The 25822-nt window shown below is 49.9% G+C and overlaps 1 protein-coding gene and 1 pseudogene across 1 annotated transcript; one reads left to right on the top strand and one right to left on the bottom strand.

Moving 5' to 3' along the window:
* Positions 1 to 824: 824 nt before the first annotated feature.
* RELT (RELT TNF receptor) lies at positions 825 to 25027 on the bottom strand. The gene is made up of 10 exons (XM_066621797.1): positions 24982 to 25027; positions 23325 to 23438; positions 21170 to 21348; positions 15925 to 16010; positions 15067 to 15318; positions 5506 to 5586; positions 4748 to 4829; positions 3914 to 4138; positions 3488 to 3668; positions 825 to 899 (listed from the first exon to the last, which is right to left on the bottom strand). Exons 3-10 carry the CDS (start codon positions 21319 to 21321, stop codon positions 888 to 890), a joined length of 1071 nt encoding a protein of 356 aa, XP_066477894.1. The 5' UTR covers positions 21322 to 21348; positions 23325 to 23438; positions 24982 to 25027; the 3' UTR covers positions 825 to 887.
* On the top strand, positions 9829 to 9945 carry LOC136646289 (5S ribosomal RNA; annotated as a pseudogene).
* Positions 25028 to 25822: the final 795 nt, after the last annotated feature.

The following is a 25822-nucleotide window of genomic DNA, read 5'->3' as shown; positions in this document are numbered from 1 at the left end:
AGATGTGCCACCCTATCGGCACAGATGAAATGAGACAAGCTACTTTAATGGGCTGATCAGACCAGCAGAGAAATGTCCTGCTCTCAGCTAATAGGGGTGTGTGCGTGTCACTCAATGTCACCAATATTAATACTTGCACTGCACTCCCCCTTGCAATGGACCAGCTGGAAGAGCAAGATGCCTCAGGTGGGCCACTGAGAAATACAGACAGCTGGACTAGATGGGCCTTTGACCTGATGCGCAGGGCTCTTATGTTCTTGAGGAACTGGAGGGGGCAAAGCCAGTTCTGCAGTGACAAAATACTACTCTTTGGATACCTTGGAGATGGGATGCCCCCCCCCCTACTGAGGGTCCTGCACACCAGCTTGTGTCAAGTGTACAGCCTGAAGAGCTTGCCAGGTGCCTTTCCTCGCCAGTGTGTGTGTGTGTGTGTGTATCTGAGCCTCAGTTGAGTCTGGCTCTGTGGTGAGGAGTGGGGCCTCCGGGAAACTGTCCCCCTGGTCGCTTTCTGTTTTGGACAGCTGGCCAGGGAGATGGGAACAACAGAGTGGATCCCGTGCTGCGTGAACAGGCGTGCAGGTAGTGACGTTCCAGCTTGACAGCTCAAGGACCCTTCCTCCCCTCCACCCCCTTGCGCCTCCCTTTCAGTCTGTGCAATGCCAGGGGTGTCCTCTGGAGCATCACACTCCAGCTGGCACGGACGGCGTTACCCGTGGGGACCCGCCCCACACTGCCTCAGGGCGCTGGTAACCTCCCAAAGGGTGGGGGCAAAACAAGGGCCGTCTTTTGCCCTCCACAACACCCAGCGTGTGCATTTCTCCGAGGGACTGCTTAGCCGGAGGCTTCCAGTGGAACCACTGATCCAGCTCTGCTGCAGCACGGCCGAGTCAGATGATCACCTGCAAGTCAAGAGAGAGAGATGATGAGGCCAGCGGAGGGGGCAGTGATGCAGAGGGGACTGGGACTGGAAGGGGGAAGAGCTGAATAGAGTTGCCTTGCAGGTTTTGAGGGCGACTGTCATCCCGCCAACAAGCACCCGGCTAACATTCAATCGTGGCTGATTTCACAAGAGCACTTGCCACGGAGGAGCAGGTAGTAAATTACAGACCAATTCAATTCATTCATCCACTTAGGAGAGATTTCCCTTAAGTAACTTCAACAATCATCACATGCCCCCCCCCCCCCGCCACCATTCAAAAAACAAACCCACCTTGGGCAAGAAGGTGTGTTTAGAATCAGCCTGATTTGGCCCTCAAGCTTCCCATTTCAGAACAGCTGAATCTGCCATCAATGCAACCCTATGAAGAGGGCTACCACTGCCCCAAATTTGTGCCTGGCACACTCCTCTTAGAGGCCAAGGTGAATGGAGATGGCAGCTATCACAGCGCTGTCTCTCACCAGCACTGTGGTCACCATGAACCCCAGAGGGTCCTCCTCCCTGCCGAAAGTTGCGTGGTCCCCCCCCTCTCTATTGTCCCACAGCCACTACAGCACACTGGCAACCTGCAGAGGAAAGAGCTTCTCCAGCAGTCAGAGCCCAGCATAGCCCAGTTCCCAAAAGCAAGAGTCCTAAGAGTTGGTGTCCTTCCAGAAGCAAAGCTCTAGGGCCCCTTCTGAGCTGGCAGCAAGAAGCTAGAAACCACTGGATTACCTTCAGAGAATCAGGTTGCTCTCCCCAAGTCTAACAGTAAATGGGCCGGCCTAGGAAATGAATGAGTGACATCAGAATCAGGATTTGCTCACACTGCAAAGAGGGAAAATCTGCAGCTACCACAGATCTGGTCTCAGAGGACGCTGCTGTCTAAAGCGGAGTCAGGCTCAATAGTATAGCTGGGGGGTGCAGAGCACTTTTTGCAGGGACCCTCACTGCGCCACGCAAGCAGCCCCTCCTCCCCTTCGGAGCCATTCCACACCGCTAGAGCAGTGTCTCTCAAACTGTGGGTCGGAACCCAATAGGCGAGTCGTGAGCCAATTTCAGGTGAGTCCCCATTCATATCAACATTTTATTTTTAATATGTTAGACTCGATGTTACCATCGTATCTGACTGCATTTGAGAAAGTTTTTTAATGGAAACTTCAACAGGCTACAATGTATATGCTTTTAACAATGATAGTAAACGGGACTTACTCCTGGGTAAGTGTGGGTAGGACTGCAGCCTAGAATCGTTAAAAAATTTCCTGCTCAGTGATGTCACTTCAGGTGGGTCCTGACAGATTCTTATTCTAAAAAGTGGGACCTGGTGCTAAACGTTTGAAAACCACTGCGCTAGAGCAAAATGGAGGCATTCTGGGTGTATGCCTCCGTTTTGCTCTAGTAGCCTGGAATGGCTCCGATGGGGAGGGTTTGCTTGCACAGCACGGTGAGGCTCCCTGCAAAACTTAGTGCTTGGCACCCCCTCTAGCTACGCTATTGGCCAGGCTGTGTCTCATTTATTTTGCAGTGAAATTCTATTTACTGCACTTAAATGTAAACCAGTTTGAGCACCCTTATTTTTAGGGCAGCAATTTTCAAACCACGTGCCATGGCACACTGATGTGCCGTGAAAGTGTGCCACAGGACTTTGAAGCACAGAGGTTGGAAAACTTCTTCTGGGTCCTGTGGCTCTGTTTTGAGGGCAAGTGTTGAAAATCACTGGCCTAGATTTTAAGCTATTATCATAAAATGTAAACAGCTATGAGTAGATAAACCATAAGCAATAAATACAGCTGCAAGGAAGTGACATCCTGAGGGCTTCTGAACAAGTTCACGAAGGACACAGAAGGAAAGGGACATTCTTCAGTGGTGACCGTGTATGCCTGTCTCAGGCACAGAACACATCTTGCTTCCCTCTGAGCTGCCGCTGCAGGTTCACCCAAAGGCCTTGCAATTTGCCTTGAAATGCAGGAATGGTCTGGGCACCAGAGAGCCCAGCGTACTAGCTAGAAGATGAGTAAACTTCGCTGCTCTATTTTGGGCCCTGTCATTTCTAGTTATTCTGGCCCCCCTAACCTTCTTGCAGCGTTTCTTTTATGTGATTTTTCGCAAGAAATCACGCTTCCTGTTGCTAAGTTTCTTGCAAATGTTTTTATCTTTAACAGTTTAAGGCAGTCTTGATTGGTGTTTTAGTATGTGTAATTTTTAATGATCTCATTCTTGTGGTTTTTAATCTGTGGGCTATATGTGATTGTATTTATTTATTCTGTGTGATGCCATTAAAGGTTGTTGATTGATTGATTGAGCTAGAAGATGACTGGAATTGGGGAGACCTTGTTCCACAGCCCAACCACAAAGCTACCCTGGTGGCCTTGGGTGGCACAATCACCCGCTCCCAGCATTACCAAGCTCATAGGATCATTGTGAATACTAAAAGGGAGGTGGGAAAAAGCCTGCTGCTCTTTCCTGAGCTCCCTGAAGGAAGGGCAAGAAAAAATGCCAGAGAACTGACAAACAGCCCAAAGGGCATACCATCTTTTGGAGGTTCACGGCCCCCGAATTTTTGCCACTCACCTCTTGTTGGCTGTCTGCCGTCACCAGCCATTTTGGTCTTGCTTCAGTGCCGACGAGGGTTTTCTGCTCAGGGACTAGGCAGGCGTAAGGGGCTTCCGCGGGCTCCGCTTTTGCACTCTCCGAGATGGTTTTCACTTCTGGGGGGCTGGGCTTCTGCTCAGGGATGCGGGCAACTCGGAACCTGACCAAACATGGAAGGATGACATGGCATAAAACCGTTGTTAATAAAACAAACAATTCACAGCGGCCTCCCCCTGGTTTCTTTCAGGACTTGACTCAAATGCATCTTCAGGCCTATCAACGCATCATGGGCTGGAAACACTTTTTTGCCATCCCAGGGGACAGAAGGGGACACTCCAAACATTTCTGAGTTTTCACCTTTGCAGTCAGACAGCTTTGGACCCCAGATTTCTTCCACATGCTCACCTGCCCACAGAAAGGATGGTGATCTCGCCTGGCCTGCTCGCCTTCGAGCTGGGCTTTTGTGGCTTGACTGCTATGGCGGCTGTGGCTTCCGTGGAGAGTAGCTCTGGCCACTTCCTCTGGCTACACCGAGTGCAGGTGGGGCCTGAGCGAGGAGCGACACCCTGGACTGTGTGCAGGTGGTGCTGGTGTCGGCAGATGTGGGGTAACTGAGGCAGGATATGCAACCTATTAAGGAGGCAAAAGGCCATTACTATAGGGAGTGGAGCTCCTCCCCAGGACATCCCATAGTAGCAGTTTCTATGTATTTGCAGCATTAAACATTAAAATGAAGGTTTCAGACTCCCCCCCCCTCCCCCCGTGAGAACTGCCCTGTGCCTTTACAGCTGCTTTAAAAGCAGAAATTTAACGGGTGAATCTGTTTCTCTTTCCATCTTTTTGGGTTAGGAAATGCTTCGCCTGTTAAATTTCTGCCTGTACCATCAAAGATGTTATTAAAGCCTCCTATACAGTCCACTGCACCACTTCCTCCCTTGCCCCTCTGCAGGAAAGAGATGGTCTCCCCAAAGTGCAAGCAGCTAAAACTAAGGGCCCAATCCTATCCAACATTTCCGCACTGGTGCAGCCGTGCCAATGGGGTGTGCACTGCATCTTGTGGTGGGGCGGGGGCAGTCAAACAGGCCGCTCAAGGTCATTAGTTCCCTTCAAGGCTACATCAGCCCTGGAAAGCTGGATGGAGCTGGGCCATCAGTGTCTTTGCTTCCTAGCTTGGGGTGCTGCAAAGAGAAGAAGAAGCCTGGATCATGAGAAGAGGCAAAAAAAGGCGGAGAGTCCTACTTGTTAACTGGCTTGTAGGTGGGCTGCATGATTTGTTTGCTGTGGTACTCCTTGAGCATCTCCTCCAGGACAGCAGCATTCTCTGTGGGCAGAAAACAACAGGAACCATCACCAACAAAAATACCATTTAGGAGGAGAAAAACAGCAGAGAACTCACTGCCCCAGGGCCGGGGGGGGGAGGTGCCTTGGACTGGGTCGTCCTGTCAAATGAGGCAGCAAACCTGTCTCTGGGCTGCAACACACTGAACTGCAGGGGGGCTCATATCCCTGGTGGGTTGCGGCACAATGCTCCTTGTGGTGCAGCCATATGGGAGGGTCCAGAGGCCTCTTCTGGGTCACGCCTGGCCAGCAACCTACTCTCCCGGCTTCCATGGGCCATAGACTGGCCTGCAGAAGCATCTGGAAGTGACTTCAAGTCAAACTGGAAGTCGCATCCCAAAAAATCAGAAGTTACTTCTGGACGCTGCTGTGGGCCATCTGAAGCCCATGGAGGCCAGTAGAGTGGGTCGTCAGCCCAGTGCAACCCTGAAGAGGCCTCCGGGTCCTTCCAATGTCTCCGGAATGGCTCCAATTGGAACTGACTAGAAGCAAGGTTGGGCACGGGGGGGGGGGGCGAAGCTCGTGACTCACTGTGCATGGGCTTATGACCCACTAGAGGGTCACAACCCACACTTTGGGAAACCCTGAACTAAGCCAAGCCAATCAGCATGTCAGCCAACAGAAATCACTGCAAAGCAACAACTCCTGTCTAGATGTACCTTTTTTCTCCGTGATCAGCCGCACAAGGACGCCAATGGTGTCTTCGTTGGCATCTTCTATTCTGTATGCCGAACCGCTTCCTAAGGAGAGAGGGTGGCAAGTTGAAGTGGGATGCTCCGATTATTTGCTCTGCATGGTGTGGTTCCATCCCCCACCCAGCTTAGTTCACAACTGAACTCGGCCCAAGGGCTCGTACTTAAGGCAGCTGCATCAACCATTTAATACAAAGGATCCCCTGCAGTTTGAGCATTTGCCACGGGAAGTACAGTGTTTGCACATGTAAATGAAGGAGAGACATGTGTGATTGTGCAGCAGGGAGCCATTTAATGACCCAGACAGGTCTATGAACCTGCCTTCTCTGCTTCACACTTTATGAAGTTTTCCAGTGCAACAAACCGGCATGTTGTTGGCAACCTTCAGTCTCGAAAGACTCTGGTATCGCGCTCTGAAAGGTGGTTCTGGAACAGTGTCTAGTGTGGCTGAAAAGGCCGATTCGGATGTGACAATCCCTTCCACACTGGGAGCAAGTGCAGTCTGTCCCTGGTCTGTCTCCCTGGCTGTGGGCCTTCCTTCTTTGCCTCTTTGCCTCAGACTGTTGGCCAAGTGTCTCTTCAAACTGGGAAAGGCCATGCTGCACAGCCTGCCTCCAAGCGGGCTGCTCAGAGGCCAGGGTTTCCCACCTGTTGAGGTCCACTCCTAAGGCCTTCAGATCCCTCTTGCAGATGTCCTTGTATCGCAGCTGTGGTCTACCTGTAGGGCGCTTTCCTTGCACAAGTTCTCCACAGAGGAGATCCTTTAAGACACCAGTATTCTTGCCATACCAGAACTGGACTTGCAAGGAATGCTTTGGGCCGGGCTATAGCCTAGTAGGAACACCCCCCACCCTCTAGGATGGAACTTTCAATATAGAATTTTTAATATTTTTAAAAGACTAATACTGTATTTCTTTAGAATTCTACAAATAACAGACAGAACTGGGATGACTGGGCACCTTGCATGATTTTCTTAATTCTGCTTCATTAAAACAGAGAGGTGATTTTTTTTTTTTAAACAACCCTTTTCATTTGTTTAAATGCGATGGGGCTAAATACAATGCTGCAGAGGAAATGTTAGCAAAGCCAACCCGGTCTCCCTGCACTGTTGCATGCCTGAGACAGAAGATGGAGCTGTCGCATCTCTGAAAAAAGTCAGGGCCTCAGGTCCTGTGCAAGGCCGCCTGCCACATTGCTCCAAGCCGGCTGGTCGTTCACGTGACACTATTATAATAGTGTAGCCAGACAGCGCACTGCCATCACTGCCCCAAAGGCTCTGACAGCAAGCCCCCCCCCGCTACACTACTGCACCATTATGATTGGCTGAAACAGCAGAGAGAAGAGCCAGTGGCCAGACACACACACAATCCCAAAACAGCAACCTGCCCCCCTCGCCCCCCCAAAACCCCAACCTTCTTCCTATTAGGAGTTAATGATGAAATCAGTGTGGCTCCAGGATTCTAGGACAGTGTTTCTCAACATTTGCCCTCCACCGTCCCACTTCCGTTGTACAAATGCTGTTGTACAAATCACATCCACTAAAATTGAGTGTTGGGAGAGTTAGGACGGACAAAAGAAAATATTTCTTTACTCAGCGTGTAGTCGGTCTGTGGAACCAGAGGTATCTAAAAATATTTTCAGTTTATCTCTGCTTAAAGGCCCCCGATGACCTATGGGCCTCCTTGGACGCACACCAGCCACAAAACTGGTGTAAATCTGAGGAGAGAAAGCGAGTGGGGTGGGCTGAAAAAGGGGGGATAAGATCTTGTGTGTGTGTGTGTGTGTGTGTGTGTGTGTGTGTGTTGCTGCTGAGATTCCCCTCCGGCCTGACATTTGTGGTCTGACTGACTTTACACTCTCACATAACACCAGAACCAGGGGACATCCACTAAAATTGAGTGTTGGGAGAGTTAGGACAGACAAAAGAAAATATTTCTTTACTCAGCGTGTGGTTGGTCTGTGGAACTCTTTGCCACAGGATGTGGTGATGGCAACTGGCCTGGATGCCTTTAAAAGGGGATTGGACAAGTTTCTGGAGGAAAAATCCATTACGGGGTACAAGCCATGATGCGTATGTGCAACCTCCTGATTTGAGAAATGGGCTATGTCAGAATGCCAGATGCAAGGGAGGGCACCAGGATCAGGTCTCTTGTTATCTGGTGTGCTCCTTGGGGCATTTGGTGGGCCGCTGTGAGATACAGGAAGCTGGACTAGATGGGCCTATGGCCTGATCCAGTGGGGCTGTTCTTATGTTCACATGGTGGACCTATTCAAAGTACCACCAAAAGCGGCGATGACATCACCACCAGTTACTTCTGGGCTGAAAGGCCAGATACGACATGACAAACACCAGTAAGAGGCTCAGTGTGGATGGGAGGACTTTTTCAAGTGTGGAAAGCATACTTTGGAGCTCTGCCTACTGAGCTCCATTGCGTTGTTGCGTCACATTCCTGGTCTTGCGGCCAAGCGTCAGGGGTCTGGGATTCCATGAGTACCACCAGACACCACCTCAAGTACCACTGGTGGTACCCCTACCAGTGGTTGAGAAACACTGTTCTAAGGCAGGGGTGTCAAACTCATTTCATACAGAGGGGAAGTTAGCATTCAGGACTCCAGCTGAGGGCCGGAAGTGATGTCATTAAGCAGAAAGTGACATCATTAAGCAGCTAATGGCCAGAAACCAGACCCTGTTCTCATATAGAAACTCATTAGGTGCAAATGACAGAAGAGAAAGTGTGCAAATCTTGATCATATTTCAAGATTTGGGAAAGCCCCATTTTCATGTGGGCTGCCATTTCAGTTGTTAACACCTCAGCAGCTGAGGGCTGGATAAAAAGCTTCCAGGGGGCGCGTCTAGCCACCAGGCCTTATGTTTGACACCCCTGTTCTAAGAGGTTCCAGACTCACATATCACCTTTCACTGCTTGTAGCTATCCAGCGAATAGGTGGGGAGGGAGTGACACAAACTGCACCCATATAGGGGGTTACAAAAACAACTCCCTACAAGGTCGACACAAAGCCTCCCACAAGTAGTGCCCTTTAGCACAGAGGAAAGTTGCCAGTCCACGCACCAGTGACTCATTCATTGCCACCGTCTCAGAACCTGCATTTGGATCCTGCCCTAACTCTAAGAGGTGAGGAAGGGTGGCAGCATGGCGGGGGGTTGTCCCATTTTCTTCCTGCTTATAAGCACCCTCTGAATTAGCGGAAGCCGAGCATGTAGCTGGCTCAAGGCTGCACAAAGTCCCACATTTGAACTCAGGCTTCCTGAAGCCATATTGGGTTGTCTGCCAAAGGACCCTGGAGACGCAGCCCCATTCCACAAGAGTGGCCACATTCATGAGATGCCCTCTTGCACCCAAAAGGCAGGCATAGTCCTGACAGTGTTGGCTTCCACAGCGCAAAGTCCAATTCCACTGGTGTGGCAAAGGAGTGGATCCTTCAGGTGCCAAAAAGAGTCTTTGCTGCTTCACAGACACCAAGAGATACTATTCCACAGCCATGGAGTGGCAAGTAGCCCTTTGTTGCCAAATTAGGTCAGGGCAACCTTTCATTGTGGCATGCGCTCTTCAGCAGTGTCGATGGTAGCTATGACAACAGGTGCTTCCGTTGGGTATTTCAGACGGTACATAGTTGTAGTCCCCACAAAATAATTGTTGGAGAAGGCAAAACTGTGCTCCATGCCCCAGTCATGGGACATCTTGGCTACCCTAGTGACTCAGAGTTCCTCTGGATGCAAAGGAAGACAAGGCTTAGGAGAGGGGCCAAAGAAGGGCTGCCTCCTTTTATTTACAAGTGAGCCTGGCGTCTCTAGTCCAGGATTTTTGGCCATGGGAACTCCAGGTGTTCCAATGAGGTCCAGCATGTCAGTCTCTGGAGAACTGAATGTTTCCCTGTCTCCTGCTTTTCTGAAAACAATATCAATGTGCATATTTCAGCTGTCTAAAAAATACACTTCAGGATTGTTTGTTGCAAATATTCTATGTTTGCATGAGATAGTAGTTTGCACATTTCTTTACCCCAACCTTTACATTTCACCCAACTAGCCTTTCTGGACAGGGATTTCCCCCCCCCCTCATTTTTTATCATGGTCCTGTGCCTGGTCAGATTGCTGTCGTTAGCTAGTGCCCCTCTCCCTAGCTGGTGGCAGCAGCCCCACAGATGGTTCACTGTCTGAGGGACAGCCTGGGGGGACAGCTATTTGGCTGGGCATGGGCAATCTCCGGCTCAAAAGCTACTCTGGGCTGGCCTGTTCCTATGCAAAGTGGCTGGGAGATTGACACAGCGCCAGGCAGCAACTGGTGCCCTGCACATGCCCGATCTCGTCTGATCTCGGAAGCTAAGCAGGGTCAGGCCTGGTTGGTACTTGGATGGGAGACTGCCTGGGAATACCAGGTGCTGTAGGCTTATACCATAGTCTTTCGAGACTGAAGGTTGCCAACCAGGCAGGTGACCCAGATGTATCCTGCACAATGGCCCAGGTACCACCGCATTCGTCTTAGTCAGGGGCAGAATGACAGAGCATGCATGCACTTGCACATTTGCAGCTAGCTCTCCACGTGACGCTACAGTGCACGTGCTTGCGCCACAATGCCCACACTAGCAGGAAGACTACCTCCACTGGGGTGTTGAATGTCTTCTGGTACCACACCTTTCAGCTGTGGCAAACGGCCAAAAGGTGAACACCTGGTTAGGCAACGTCACATTCTGCCTGGGTGATGAACCAAGGGAGAAGAGAGCGGACACAAAAGTGCATTTTCTCTCCTCCGTCGCACTGAGCAGACAGGCTGTGGGTTCCTGGGCATGTTGAGCACACACATAAAGGAGGAGACAGGCGGTGTGTGATCTACTTTGCAGAATGCTGCGCCGAGCCATCCATGAGCAGGGAGCTCAAATGGAAAGAAGAGAGTCTGGTTCAGAGCAGCTCCACCTTCCCCTCCCTAGAGAAATGGGGCTTTGCTAAAGGAGACTTGCTAGTCCCTCACCATCAGCCCACACCCTAAATTTGGCTCCAATAGCTTTTTTAGTTCCTGGTTTTTTGTTAATTTTACCAACAAACAAGTTAACTCCTGTATTTTGTAAAATCACATGCAACTGTAAAGATACTCTTAATTTTTTTTAAAATCTTTGTCCTCATCCTTCCAAATAATTAGAGAGTTCTACATCTAGGGAGAGGCATGCCTCATAGCTGATTCATGTTTTAAAAGGAGAGAAAACTCCCCACTAATGCTACATGCCAGAAAGTTTTGGCATACCCAGTGATGTAGGTAGAGGGGGTGCAAAGCACTAAGTTTTGTAGGTCCCTGTGCAAGAGGCCCCTGCCCTTCAGAGCTATTCCAGGCAGTGGGAGCAAAACAGAGGCGTGCGTCATGCACCCACAGCCCGGAATGGCTCTAAAGGGGAGAGGGAGGGGCCACTTGCACACCACAGTGAGGCTCCCTGCAAGACTTGGAGATTTGCACCCCCCAGCTACGCCACTGGTATCACCAAGCAACCAGCAGCACATTTTTGCAATGAATTCCCCCCCCCCACACACACACACTAGTCCCACCCCTTCTTTGCCTGGGTGTACAGCAAATACACTAACCAGACTCTCTCCCAGATCAGAGGTGGGCTACACCTCCCAACTCTGCCAGGAGCCACACTGCAACACAACAAAAGTGGTTCCCAGAGCTGTGAGCAAAGAAGTTTCCTGCTTTCCATTTAACATCCTGCTGGCTGTGAGCCAAAGAAAGAGAAAAAGGGTTACAGGAAGAGTTTCTGGAGATACCATGAAGGAACTTGACACCTCCTGGGGACTTTTCTTGGTAAACAGGGACCTCAAAATGAGGGTGAAATGAAGCCCACGCAGCGTGCTGGCCTTCACGGCAGCACCACTGCTGGAGTCCAAACCACCCCCTGCCAAGCATTCAGCCTCAGAATCTTTCACCTTCTCCAGGCAGTGCTGCCCAAGCAATATTCAGCTTTTCACAGAAGCAGCCTCACATCAGCACCACCCAGTCCCTCCACGCGAGGATAAAACATGCCCTGGCGAGGGTCCAAACACTGCTGCCACCATCACGTCTCTATTTGCTCCAATCAGAGATGGGAGCATTTGTAAAGCTGGCCATTGTGGGTGCTGGACTGGCCAGCTTCTACATACGTATATACGGCTGCTTACTCCAAGGCAGACCATCCCTAGCTCAGTGCAGTCTACCCTGAGCAGCAGTGGGCTCTCTAGGGCTTCAGGTATCAGGGTCTTTCTCTGTCATCTGATCCCAGATCCTTTACCCAAAGGTGCCAGTGATGGAAACTGAGGTCCACTTAGCCTTTCCATTTAGCTTTGCAAAACTGGCTACCAGCAGAAGCCCTTCCTTAGGCAGCAGCATCCCACTGTTTTAAATGTGGTGACTCTTAGGGGCTTAGACCAGAGGCAGACGGCACAACCAGGAGAAGAATGCAAAGCACTTCCATCCCAACATCCTCCTCCTCGGTATTCCAAGTCCAGTGGCTCTCATGAGAGGGTCGTCAAGAACTGCAGATGGTGTAGCACAGACCCAGCTAAAAGAAGAGCTCAGGTTTAGCAAGGCATGCACTAGCTGCTCAGATTCAGCAAAGTTTACCTTAATTAAGGGGCAAAGGAGCTGAGGTCTTGAACTGAGTGGAAATACTGTCTGCTGCTTTGCTGACTTCACTGGCAGAGAAACAAAGGTTTGCAGCGTGCCTTGCTGTAATCGAGCAAGGACAGCTCGTCTTCATTCCCACCAGCACTGCTGAGAAACGCTCAGTGCAGAGGAAACCAGGCAGAACAAGGACAAAGAGGGGAAGATCAGATTTCGGAATAGAGGCAGAAGGTGGGGAAAGGGAGAGAGAGGGGAGCCCGAAGACTGATCTCTCACCAGAGAAGCGGCAGATTTGTACAGTGTGCCCTATGCAGTTGCTGCTGTTCATCAGCCCCACCTAGCCATCTTTACCTCTTCTGAAGAAGAGAGGGAGAAATGAATGCGTGGTGGGCATCAAGCAGAGTAACTAAATGCTTGCTGCTCCCAGAGGGCTTCCAACTACACTTCATGAGGAATAGAAACTTGCTATAAAAATTAAATCCGGGGAGGATCATCAGAATCCTGTGGCAGATGCCAGATTCTCCACTCACATAGGAAGTCTGAATACTAGGCAAGAAGGGCAGCCCAATCCTACCTTGTGCTAGAACAGGTAGGCCAGCTGGCTTGCACTGTACGCAATGCAGGGTTGGACGTGACTGCCGTGCAACTTGGAGTAAGGGGATGTTTTTCCCCCTTACCCTGACTAATACCTCAGTCAACTCAATGGGGCTATTCAGATCTGCGCCAGCTCAATTGCTGGCAGAGATCTAAGCAGCCCAGTGTAATGCCAGGCTGCTGGGGAGGGGGGTTAAGATCCAGACTAAGTGCCAGAGGCTGATATGTTTCTGAATTTTGATTCAATGAGAAGCTCACCATTTTTTCCAATGCTGTCATCTTAGGCAGCTGCTATTTGTATTAGTTTTTTTAATCTTTGCTGCCGCGTGTTATATGTTTGATTATGTGGCAAGCCATTTCATGCAATTTGCTAAAAAGACAGGATCTAAAATGAAAGTGTAGCTTGCTTTAAGTACTCCAAATCACATCACACCCATTCTCTCAACATGCATCATAACATAAGAACATAAGAACAGCCCCACTGGATCAGGCCATAGGCCCATCTAGTCCAGCTTCCTGTATCTCCCAGCAGCCCACCAAATGCCCCAAGGAGCACACCAGATAACAAGAGACCTCATCCTGGTGCCCTCCCTTGCATCTGGCATTCTGACATAACCCATTTCTAAAATCAGGAGGTTGCACATACACATCATGGCTTGTAACCCATTGCAAAAGATCTAGAAGCAAATCCAGTTCTTCTAAAATCACCATCTTGCAAAGGGGGGCCGAGACCCTGAGAAAATGGTTGGCTTAAGGTAACCTGATGAATTTCTGTCAGATTTGCCATTTGATCCCCATCTGTTTTGCGCCCTACAGGTAGACCACAGCTGCGCTACAAGGACATCTGCAAGAGGGATCTGAAGGCCTTAGGGTTTCAACAAGTGGGAAACCCTGGCCTCTGAGCGGCCTGCTTGGAGGCAGGCTGTGCAGCATGGCCTTTCCCAGTTTGAAGAGACACTTGGCCAACAGTCTGAGGCTAAGAGGCAAAGAAGGAAGGCCCATAGCCAGGGAGACAGACCAGGGACAGACTGCACTTGCTCCTGGTGTGGAAGGGATTGTCACTCCCGGATTGGCCTTTTCAGCCACACTAGACGCTGTGCCAGAACCACCTTTCAGAGCGCGATATCATAGTCTTTCGAGACTGAAGGTTGCCAATATGTATATGGGGAGGCTGGGACTGGGGTCAGCTTCACAGCAGGTGGGCATGGGCTGCAACACCCGCCCACATCACAGTCACCATCACCTATTTGCGGGTGGCATTTGCAGACATGCATAGCTGGGTTCAAACTAGCTGCCTTCCATGCCTTCCATGTTCCATGTTGTACAAATCTATGGTAAGGCCACACCTGGAGTATTGTGTCCAGTTCTGGTCACTGCATCTCAAAAAAGACATAGTGGAAATGGAAAAGGTGCAAAAGAGAGCGACTAAGATGATTGCTGGGCTGGGGCACCTTCCTTATGAGGAAAGGCTATGGCGTTCGGGCCTCTACAGCCTAGAAAAGAGGCGCCTGAGGGGGGACATGATTGAGACATACAAAATTATGCAGGGGATGGACAGAGTGGATAGGGAGATGCTCTTTACACTCTCACATAACACCAGAACCAGGGGACATCCACTAAAATTGAGTGTTGGGAGAGTTAGAACAGACAAAAGAAAATATTTCTTTACTCAGTGAGTGGTTGGTCTGTGGAACTCTTTGTCACAGGATGTAGTGACGGCATCTGGCCTGGACGCCTTTAAAAGGGGATTGGACAAGTTTCTGGAGGAAAAATTCATTACGGGGTACAAGCCATGATGTGTATGTGCAACCTCCTGATTTTAGAAATGGGTTATGTCAGAATGCCAGATGCAAGGGAGGGCACCAGGATGCAGGTCTCTTGTTATCTGGTGTGCTCCCTGGGGCATTTGGTGGGCTGCTGAGAGATACAGGAAGCTGGACTAGATGGGCCTATGGCCTGATCCAGTGGGGTTGTTCTTATATTCTTATGTTCTCTCTTGCCTTAATGACATTCACAAGTGACACTTTGCAGAAGAGTTGAGCACTTGCTCTAAGGTCCCAAGTTCAATCCCTGCAGCATCACCAAGTAGGATTGGGAGGAAAAAGCCTGCCTGAACCCTTGGAGAGCTGCTGCCAGTCAGTGTGGGAAAACTCAACTAGGTTGACCAATGGTCTCAACTCAGTTAGCAGCTTCATGTGTATGTTCATCTGATCCACATTAAGAGCGAGCCTCAATAACAGTGATGCCGGAACTGTGCCAGAGACAATACAAGTGCTTTGTACCTGCCACTGAGGCGGCCTCACATCCCACCCCAACTGCATTCTGTCCTCACCATTCCTCTCGGATTTCGCTCCCTCTTCGTCCTTCTGGGCAGTGCAATGGTAGCCCTTCTTCATCAACAGGTTGCAGAAGAGGATTCCCAGCAGACCCATCACACAGAAGACGGGCACGATGGCCAGGACTGCGTACTGCGTGGTGCTCTCCTCCGGCTTCCCCTCCCGGGTGCCATTGGCTGCCACCTTCTCATCCCGTCTCTGCAGGGCCTCAGCGTTCCGAGCCAGGCGTGTCAGCCACTTCCTGGACCCTGGGAGACAAGGGGGGGCAGGAAAAGTGGTTTATCAAGGGCCAGCTACAAAACCATTGCAGCAGGATGAAGAGCCAGAGGACCCCTGGAGAGGTACATATTGTCTTTCATCACAGAAGAGCCCATTCATGACAAAAAGATTTGGCACACAAATCAGAGGCCAAGCACTCCACTGCATCAGAAAGCAACAGGGGTTGCATGCAGGAGGTTGGCAGTCCAGCCCCAAGCAGCCAATTCAAAGCGTCGGGCAGCAGGAGAGGAGAGAGGCCCCTGCCTTCTGCTGCCTGCTGGTGCAGACAATGCTGAACTACAGTAGCATAGCCAGGGGGTGGCGCAGTAAGTACTGTAGGTGCTGAGACATTGCCATCGCTGCCTGGAATGGGTCTCATGGCGAGGGGGAGGGGCCACTTACACGGTGCATTGCAGTGCCCACTGCAGTTACAGTATCCCCTGTGGCTATGCTACTGGGGCCCAAAAAGCCTGCAGGTGAAGCGGCTTGTGATGGCGTCTGATGGAAGGACAGGATTCTCAAGTGACATGGGCTGATTGAGAGCACCAAAGACGAGCAGGAGCAGCCAAAGGACCCTTCATTTTCTTTGTTCTCACCTGGGCATCCAGGCATGCCTTTAGGGGCAGAGGAGCAGGGCAGGCAGATGGCTGTTGGATCTGTCTCTCCTTCTGGACTGTAATACCTAGAAGGGGCAAGAGAGCATTGGGTGAGTGGCTGATCAGCCCAAGTTGTCCAGAGACTCCACTCTGTTCCATCAGGAACAAAATTGCTACACATTTTCTAAAGTGCTCCTCTTCTGGGGCTTGACATCACTGCTTTCACAGAAGCAGTTTACGATAGTTTCCATGTGTGACTCACCCCAGACTCCATGGTACACTTCCAAACCCATCTGTGTCACGCACACTACTTTCTAGTGCACGAGGAGCCACGTGTCTCCAGAGGAGGAGCCCAGATACTATCAGAACACAAGAACCATATTCAGTCAGCATTCCAAATGGGATTTTCTGCACCAACACAAATACAACTGTTTTTATCTTGATACTGTCTGCTGCCACAATCATTTATACATGAAAGTTTTTTTTTTTAAATAAAGGATGCGTTTTATCTTATGACAAAGGATAGAGCCCCACGTTGCTCAAAAATTGCAGAGCTCCATGCAGAGGTGGCTGAGTTACTGTGACGTGGTCGTGAGCAATTCCCACCAAGAACCCAGATGCTGAAGATTAAGGAAGCAGGGAAAAAAAGCCGGCAGTTCTCCTGTTCCACCCTTTTACAAATCAGGACGGGAATTTAGATTAGTCAGGCTTACTTGCACCGGAGTCAGCAGCCTCGAGAAAGCAAAATATGACCGCAGCAGAAGCCTCCAGTTTCTTGCCTCCCTCTGGCTTGGAGCACACAAGTTCCACCAGGTTCAGCCAAAGGCCTGGGATGACTCACTGAGTCGGCCCCCTTTTCCTCCCTGCTGCTTTCCTAACAAGGGGTTGGGATTGTTACGCTTCCTGGTGCGCAAGAGTGGCACGATTTTGATATACAGAATGTGGCTTTTGGGAAGAGTTGCTTAGCCATCCTCTGCAAGAACTCACCTTGCCAGCAGTGGTTCGCTGCAGATAGGCCCTAACCGGATACCCCTCCCAGACAAGGACTTCAAACCAGAGTCACAAACACATGAGCCTGCTTGCTCTTGTATTCTTGACAGTGAACACGAGGGCTGCAAGAACTAAAAGGCAAGCACACCCACAAGGTCAATGGAAAGAATTATTTTCACTCTAAAGAGAAGGGCTATGCAGCGAGGGGGTGCAGTAGGCCTTGTATGCAGTCTTTTTGGTATATATATATACACACACACCAGCGGTCTCCAAATTGGAGACCGCTGCGCACCGCTGCTTGCCCAGTGTGACCGGCTGTTACCATTCTGGCATGCTGCAACTCATCATGTCCCTACAGCAGGATGATGCGACACTCTGGGCAACCACACCTATGGAGTGATGCCTCAGTGGGCACTGCAACCAGATTTCCAACTGCCCAGAGCATCGCATCATCCCAATCTCAGGATGACAAGCTGTGGTGTGCTGGAACAGTAAGTTTCACACACAGAGCAGACGGCTTCTCCTGAACCCCAAATCCGGCCCATGGGCTAGAGTTTGGAGGCAGCTGGTATACGTCATTCTTGTGACCACCTATTGATTTCACTGGATGCTCCAACCTAGACTATTTCCTAGGCCCCAGTCTGCAAGCTTGCAAGCCTTCCAGGCAGCTGATCTTTCCAAAAAATTTTGTCATTTATGAGGGGCAGAATTAACACCCTGTCCCAGACCAAGCAGGCCTTCTAAGTCCTGAAGCAATGGAGGTTCCATCAGCAGCTTTCGATAGTTCAGCCTGCCTCACAATCCAGCAATTTTCAGAATGGGTTACTTAAGAACATAAGAACATAAGAACATAAGAACAGCCCCACTGGATCAGGCCATAGGCCCATCTAGTCCAGCTTCCTGTATCTCACAGCGGCCCACCAAATGCCCCAGGGAGCACACCAGATAACAAGAGACCTCATCCTGGTGCTCTCCCCTACATCTGGCATTCTGACTTAACCCATTCCTAAAATCAGGAGGTTGCGCATACACATCATGGCTTGTACTTGCTTGTATGCATGTTATGGGCTTATTTATTTTATTGATTTGGGGGATTTATACAATGTCTTGCCAGAGCAGCAACCCCAATGGTGGCATATAATATTCAAAAATAATCCATCCCCCAAAAATGTATCAAACACTTTATGAGTCAAAAAGGTGGAGCAGTAGCAGATTGTTGCTGGGAAGGGATCAGATTAACCCTCTCAAGGCAGGAAGTTCTTGTTTTAGAAAGCCTTTAAATCTTGCTGGACTCCAGTTTTGTGCTATGGGGGTTTCACTGGATGTTGCAGTGTTCTGCTTTTTGGTGTTGGTTTCATTGTTCCCTTCCATATATAAGCCACGTTACCATAAACAGCAAAGAGCAGGACATAAAACCTGCTAAATAAAGACCACCAAAATAAAATGATTCTGGGCATCTTCACCAAAGGGGCATTTTTCCCTCGTCCAAGCGCACTTTCAGCCAGCGATGGAAGCCTCCAGCTGAGAGAGTGGGCAGGACCACACACAGAGCAATAACACTGAAGGTATCCTATGGCCAGTCCATTTAGATCTTTGAAAGTGGTAACTGACATGCTAAACTGTGCTCATGGGGGGGAAAACCCCCTCTTCGAAAGTGAAGTTACATGCTCCATAAAACTGATCTTGGGTACCAACCCAGCAGGGATATGCAGTATGGGAGCAGCAGGTGAGGTAGAGCCGTCCCACCAAGTCCTTCAAAAAGTGCTGCCACCATATGAGGTGTGCATGCACTTTCAACCCACATGCGAATGGGTGGGGCAGCTCTACGCCACCTGCCGCCCCCACAATGCACAACCCTGCAATCCAGCCACTTCTCGACATAGTTGAAGTTTCCAAACACTTTCAAAGGCCATGAAGAGTCCCTGCTGTTATCGGTCTCAATGTAGCTGTGGCATCTCTTGCCATGGCTAGATCTGCTCCCTTGAAAAAAGAATTGGTGAATGCATGGATCTCTTTCTGGGTGGCCTCCATCCATGTCCTCCACAGCTCCAGAACAGTGCTGGGACACTGTCAGTTCATGTGGGACAGTGACAGAGCCTGATGGGACAGTTGGCACCCCGTGTAAATGGACAGTCCACTCTGTAATGTTCTGGAATCCACACAGAGGTCCCTGGGCAGATGTGTTCCTGTACCCTGGCAGTCAAGCCACGGAGCACTTCTGCTCCATACATGCTTTTCTGCCGAAACAGTTCCCTAAAAGCAAGTTTGGCAAACCCCATTCCTTGCCAGCATGAGCAAGAAGAGGCATGACCCAGAGAGGTGCTGACGGGGCAGACGGCTGGAGATGACTCATGCAGACAGCTGCCAGGGAACTCGCAGCACCACCTGGGTCATTGCATTCCAAGGGCAAAGGGACGGTGGAAAGGAAACTATTTAGAATTCGATAGACAAAACCAAGTTATATTGAGCCCCCCAAACCCACCCACAAGACACAAGGGGGTTCATTGCCAATCTGATCTTGAAAGAAATTTCTTCTTGGCCCTCAAAATGGCAGTCCACCAGTGCCCTTCTGTATGGGCAAACAGGGGAACCAGCCCTGTTCCAAGTTCTGCTCCCCCAGCCCTGCACAGTCTGCTCTGATTTGTAGCCATTTGCTAGGTCTCAGAAACTACTTATAGTGCGGAGTACCTTCATGCTAACCAACCAACCATGCTAGTCTTGGGATGCTGCTCAGAGCAGATCTGAGATGTCTGGTCACCCCAAGCTGCTACATCATTCAACCCAATCCCCTTGACTAGTAGAGCTGGAGCCCACCTCTGCCCACAAACACTTCCACAGCTCCATTCACCACTTGTGAAACTGGAGGTCCACTTTGGGAATTTTGGAGGGGGGGGGCAACATTTGTTGTGGAAGTGGGATAAACCAAGGTGGCTTATGGCAATACTTAAACTCACAGCTCCAGACATGCCCTTCCAGTGACAGCCCTTCCCCACCTCCCAAAGCTCCCAGAACGATGCTACAGGATGATGCAGTGTCACTCTTGCAGGGGCTTCTGGGAAAATGATGCCCACTACCCAGAGCATTACAAAAGTCTGTGTTAAGTTCTCTTCCCCCTTCTCCCCAAACTTGACTGTAGTTTTCAGCCCTCCTTTTCTTTCCTGACCACCCAAAATTCAAGGAAAATTCTCACATGACAACTTTATCTCAGCTTCATTGCAGTGTCACACAGGATGCTGAATTGTGCAATGTTTCACTGGTGCCTATTAATGAAACAAGTTGGTTCTAAAAGGCTCCTTTCAACATGCAGGGGCAACTGCCACTCATGAAAAGGCTGTTTTATTCACGCGCAAGGATGCTGTGGAAGCAGAGGAAAACTGGATCCCAGAACAGAGACAGTCTTCCAATTGCACAAGGACAAGAACTGCTATGACTTCTACCTATGACAGAGCTGCAGAAACACTTCCGCTAGAACAAGCCTTTGGAGAAGGGCATTAGCAGTCATCTCCCTTTCGTTCATGCTTCTTTGGATCCAACTCATTCAATGCCCCAGGTGCTTGTAGCCACCCCTCTGGATTTCACAGAGGAAATTGAGGCAGAGGGTGGAGCAGTGTGGGTGGGGCAAAACACAAGATCACAAGATACACAGTAGTCTGTCTTGAGCCTAGGGAGGTGCTTTGCTCCCACAGTTGTTCCCTTGAAAAGCTTTATTAACTATCCCTCCAAGCCAAACTTTCAACAAGAGGAAATGAACCGTTCAAAGAAATAATTGGAGGACCTCAGAGGGTGAACAGCATAGTGGCAGAACACATGCGCTGCCTTTAATCAACCACAGCAAAATGTAAACTTATTAAAAAGGAGACCAAATAATTGAAATACTGTAGTCGCCACAAGTTCTGTGCATCAATGCAATTTGTTTCTGGCTATTGGTTATATCAGGCTTGATTTTTAACCTGTCTTTACCCTCCAGTCTTGCCACATTTTAGCAATTTGGCCTTAGGCATTGCATATCTCTCTTTCCTGTTATAAAAGTTGGTTGATGCAATTTATGAAATAAATTTAATAATCCAACCAAAATCGAAATCCACAGACAGTCTGCCGGAATACCACATTTGTGCAAAGCATTTGTACAGATGTGGGGTCTACCGAATCCCACGTGAGGTTCCACACTGGCTAGTACAACACTCTGAAGCCCCCCACCGCATAAGAGGTTAGTGCAGGCATGGTGGCCCTGCAATCAAGCAGTACGCAACATTACCCTGGCATGCAGTCTCCACACAAAGTGTCTGCCGTCGCAGTTCCAGAGCTGGCACGAACCCTCTTCTTGCCCTCGCAGCGGCTATGCAATGAACAGAGGTCCAACCCATAACTGGAAGAGAAGGAGTTTGCCGAGCAAGGCCTGCACATCATTCCCAGTCCTTTCCCAAAGCCACATTTCTATGGAGGGAAAAAAAGCAACAAAATGCAGAACAAGAAGCCATTACACATCAGGCAGGGGCAGCAGCACTTTTAAATGCATTCTTTCTAGCGATAATTTCTAGTACTGTATACAATCAACTGCTGCTATAAGTCACCTTCACGCTGCCCCTTCCAGTGGTATAGTCAGAGGGGGTGCAAAGCACTAAATTTTGCAGGGATCCTCACCGCAGTATGCAAGCGGCCCCTCCCCCTCCCTCTATTTTGCACCCACTGCCCAGAATGGCTCCAAAGGGGAGGGGGATGAGCTGCTTGCACACTGTGGTGAAGCTCCCTGCAAAACTTAGTGCTTTGCACCCCCTCTAGCTACGCCACTGTCTCCTTCCCTCTATTGACAGAACTGCAGTGATGTCATAGAATCCTCATGAGTAATTTTAAGCAGCTGGGGCAGAGAAAGAGGTGGTTAGTTATTAAACGCTGAGTTCTGTGCTTGCGCAGCAGAACTACGAAAGCATGAAATATGCGCAGACCTGGCTGCAACTCATGCCGCCATCGCTTTGAGACTTGGTTGCCGAGGCACAAAGCTGACACAGCTTCTGCCGACATGCTGAGCCTGGAAAAAGCCAACTGATCACAGTGGCTTGCTATCTAGATGCTGTGGCTTGGTGGCGCACGTCACTTGCAGGAAACGGTGCTCAGTGATGCAGCAGGGGCACACAGCGCATGAGTCGTTTCTGCACAGATGTATAGTTTCTTGTACATTTTTTTGCCAGTATCCATGCATCTGCAGTGACTTCAGCTGTCAGGAAGAAAGAGGGGCAGTGAAGGACTTCCCCCAGAATGGAGACGTTGGAGCAAACAGAAGATGGTGGAGCCTGTTCAGAAAGAGGTGCATATTTGGTGCATGGCTCACAAAATACAGCTAGTCTGGAGTTGGTTGTTATGGGAAAGTGTTAATTGCAGAGGCATTTTGGAAGAGAGCTAACAAAACCAGACAGAAAAGATGGCTCAGCAAATGTCCCCAGGGAGACAGAAGAGGAACATTTTGACTTGCAGGCTCCATGCTGGAACACAAGAACATTAGTTTTCAAACAGAAATTTAAATTTGTGACTGTAAAGGGTTTGGGCTTTAGCTTTGTCTTTGACATCTCAAAGGCTCCAGGGAGACTAAGACTAAACAGTGGGTTTCTCACTCAGTGCCCAAGAACAACAGAGGCCGGTTTCCCAAATCAACCCTCCCCTCCCATAAGCCTGAAATTGCTTTCTTCAACAAACTGGGGGCAGCCCATGTTATGAACCAAAGTTTTAAACAGGGTTGCATTTTCTGTGCGCTAACAAATTCTTTGCGGAGGCGAATAAAATTCTGGGCTGAATCTGCTGAATTCTGACACTTGCATCGTTATGCAAACTGAACAAAGTTGCATACTATGGTCTGGTGTTCTACTAGGCATGTGCCACTCAGGCCCAACCACAAGGAAGATGATTCAGACACCATCTCTCCAGCTTTGGAGACTTCAGTACGAATCCCCGTCACACTTTCAAACATAATTGCACATCCACAAAGACTAGAAACCTGGTTGGTTTTGTCAGTGGCATAGCTAGAGGGGATGCAAAGCACACAGTTTTGCAGGGAGTCTCACTGCAGTATGCAAGTGGACCCTCCCCCTCGGAGCCATCACCTCCTTTTTGCTCCCACTGCCCGGAATGACTCCAAAGAGGAGGGAGAGGGGCTGCTTGCATGCTGCTGTGAGGCTCCCTGCAAAACGTAGTGCTTTGCACCCCCCTCTAGCTACGCAATGAGTTTAATAAATAGATGAATGCAGAGAGACACCGTAATCCTGCTCTCAAAGCTGGAGTCTTTTTTTTTCTGGACCCCCACAGATTGGTAACACAACTGCAGTCCTGGCCACAGGCAGAGGAAGACATGCACAGGAACTCCCCTCCACACACCTACAGTGCAGTGTGCAACTAGAAGCATCAAGGATAAGTCAGCTTACTCGGTCTGGCTCCTCTCCTGGCGGACACCCCTGGCAGGGGATGCAGCGGCCTTCGGTGCTCCAGTACTCCTGCCCTCCACACGCTTGCACCCCTGTCAGATGCCAGCAGAAAGCCTGAGGAGCACAGGGAGAGAAATTGGTATTCACTCAGGTTCACATCGTTCTGGAGTGGAAACAAAGGTGTGTGTGCGCGCGCATGAGTCAGGCTCAAATGGTTCATTCAATCCCCAGGGAGTGCCCCCCCCCCGCGCATAAGAAGCCTGGCCAGCAACCAGGTTGCCAACAGTCTGTGGCACATTGTGAATGGCTCCCAGGTGACCAGAAAAACTTTACAAAAGTTGGGGTTTGGTTTGAAGGCTGCAAGTGGGAACAGAGAAATGTGCAGCTCCCCGGGGCCTCACATCCCACTATCCAAGAGCCTTTTCAAGCTCAGCACCGGTCAAGTAGCTAGAGGGGGTGCAAAGGGGTGCAAAGGGGTTTTGCAGCCCCTCCTCCTGCAATGGCTCCAAAGGAGAGGGGCCACTTGCACACTGCAGCGAGGCCCCCTGCAAAACTTAGTGCCTTGCACCCCCTCTAGCTACGCCACTGCATCATGCAAATTGACACAAATACAAAAAAGCAACCATGGGGTAAATACAGATGCCAGAGGGGCCGAGATGTCTGTTAGTCATGGTGAAGGCTCCTGAAATAGGACTGGTCTGCTAAATGTGGCAACAGGCAGTAAGCCTTAATGCAGCAGGCAACTGCCAGCATCCAGTGTAATCATTCCAGATTAAAAACACCAACCACCAACTAGGAGAGCCAGGACAAGCCTTCCTAGGTTTCCATCTGTCAAGATTTCACATTCAACCTGGCAACAGCAGAGCAGCAAGTCTGGTTCTGGGTTACTGCAAAGATGGGGGTCCGTGTGACATGTAGCCTTGCCCTAATCAAATAAGTCCCCTCTTTCCCAGCTCCCTCTTGGTTCCTTCTGCTGACTCAGTCGGTATTGCACGATAGCCGGCATTGCCTAGCAGCAACACAGCCCAAAGGGAGATGGAGGCTCTTGGAACAGGGCGGGGGTGAAAAGAAAATAGACAAAGAAAACAGTGACTGCTCTTAACTCCACTGCCTACACAAAGCTCAGAGTGAATTCATCAGCTATTCTTTCCCGTTGCCAAGCGTGCATATTTCTGCAACAGTAGAGGGTCTTCTTGCCAGATCCAAGAACCTGTCCCAGCCAAGAGGACTCCGACACTAACCTGGAGCTCCCACCATCTAGAATAGTTTCCTCATTTATATCAATGGAAGAAGACAACCCGCACCTGCATCCCTGCACAAGTCAATCACTCCCTTCAAACTCTAACAGTAGATGCCCAACAGAGTCACATCCCTGACCGGAAGAGTGAGCAGAACAGACCACAGGCCCATTCTAAATGCTGCTTTCTGCTTTCCTGCTCTGCCGGAACTGAAGTATCAGCTGTTAGCAACCATCCTATAGATTCCTACAAACCGCATTCCCTGAGCAGCATTTCTTAGCGTCTAGATCTGCCTACGCTGGCAAAAGCTGACTCATGGCCAGTTGAAGATTACAGAGAAACCCCCTGCCATAATGATGGTCTGCTCCGCTTTCTAGCACATGTGGCATCCAAAGCTATGGTTAAGATCACATTGTTACCTGCCATTACAGCGATGTTCACTTCCCCTCAAATTTTCCCCTTTGTTGGCTGGGATTCATACATCACATGCCCTCAATTGGCAGTCTATTTTGGGAAAGGAGGTGAGAGCAAAGTTCAGCCTGCCAGTCCCATGGGATATTTAAGTGCAAGGCTGCTCGGGGCTGCCTCGGTCTTAACAAGCTTCATTCATTGTGCCTCCCATAAGTTATCAACTCAACCAGGCACTCCCAAGCTGCACGCTAGGGAAAAGAAAATAGCACAGTCCAGACAGAACTACTGTTACATCCCCTATATGAACTTTGCCTTAAATACAACTACTGGTGGTTCCAAGCATAGCCACCATGATTTTTTTTCTTTGGGGGGGGGGGCAATCTGCCCAGATTACATTTATTTCCCATTTGACTGTTGACTCAATTTCAAGTGCAGGTGTTAATCTTCAAAGACTTAATTTGCTGGGACCAGTTTATTTTGTGACTTCCCCCGCACCTTGCTCTCTGAATTGCCCACATACTCTGATCCGCTTGCTAGGTACCAGGGCCTTCTCAGTGAAGACACCGCAATATGGGAATTCTCTCTCCAGGGAGACCCATCAAGGCCCCACTTCTAACCACCCTGAAAGATCTTTCTGTGTCTTAAGGTTTCGAACCACTGATTTGGGTTCAAACCAGCGGCACAGCTAGAGGGGGTGCAAAGCACTAAGTATTGCAGGGAGCCTCACTGCAGTGTGCAAGCAGTCCCTCCCCTTCCCCGAGTGGTGGGAGCAAAACAGAGGTGAACACCCATTAGGGCTAGTTTTCAAGTCAAGTTAAAGGGGCAGAGACTTGTGACTTGACTCAAGTC

This window comes from Tiliqua scincoides, chromosome 3, assembly GCF_035046505.1.
Source record: "Tiliqua scincoides isolate rTilSci1 chromosome 3, rTilSci1.hap2, whole genome shotgun sequence".
Lineage (NCBI taxonomy): Eukaryota > Metazoa > Chordata > Lepidosauria > Squamata > Scincidae > Tiliqua > Tiliqua scincoides.
Note: the sequence above shows the minus strand (reverse complement) of the source record. Positions and strands in the feature narration are given on the sequence as shown.

Bases quoted from the DNA above. Each gene is read 5' to 3' on its own strand.
- RELT (XM_066621797.1), bottom strand. From the start codon at position 21,321: ATGATGTGCAGGCCTTGCTCGGCAAACTCCTTCTCTTCCAGTTATGGG. The intron at 4,830-5,505 runs GTACATCTAGAC...TTCTGCCCACAG, and splicing joins GCTGATCACGGAGAAAAAAG to AGAATGCTGCTGTCCTGGAG. The intron at 4,139-4,747 runs GTAGGACTCTCC...CCTCCTTAATAG, and splicing joins ACCTACAAGCCAGTTAACAA to GTTGCATATCCTGCCTCAGT.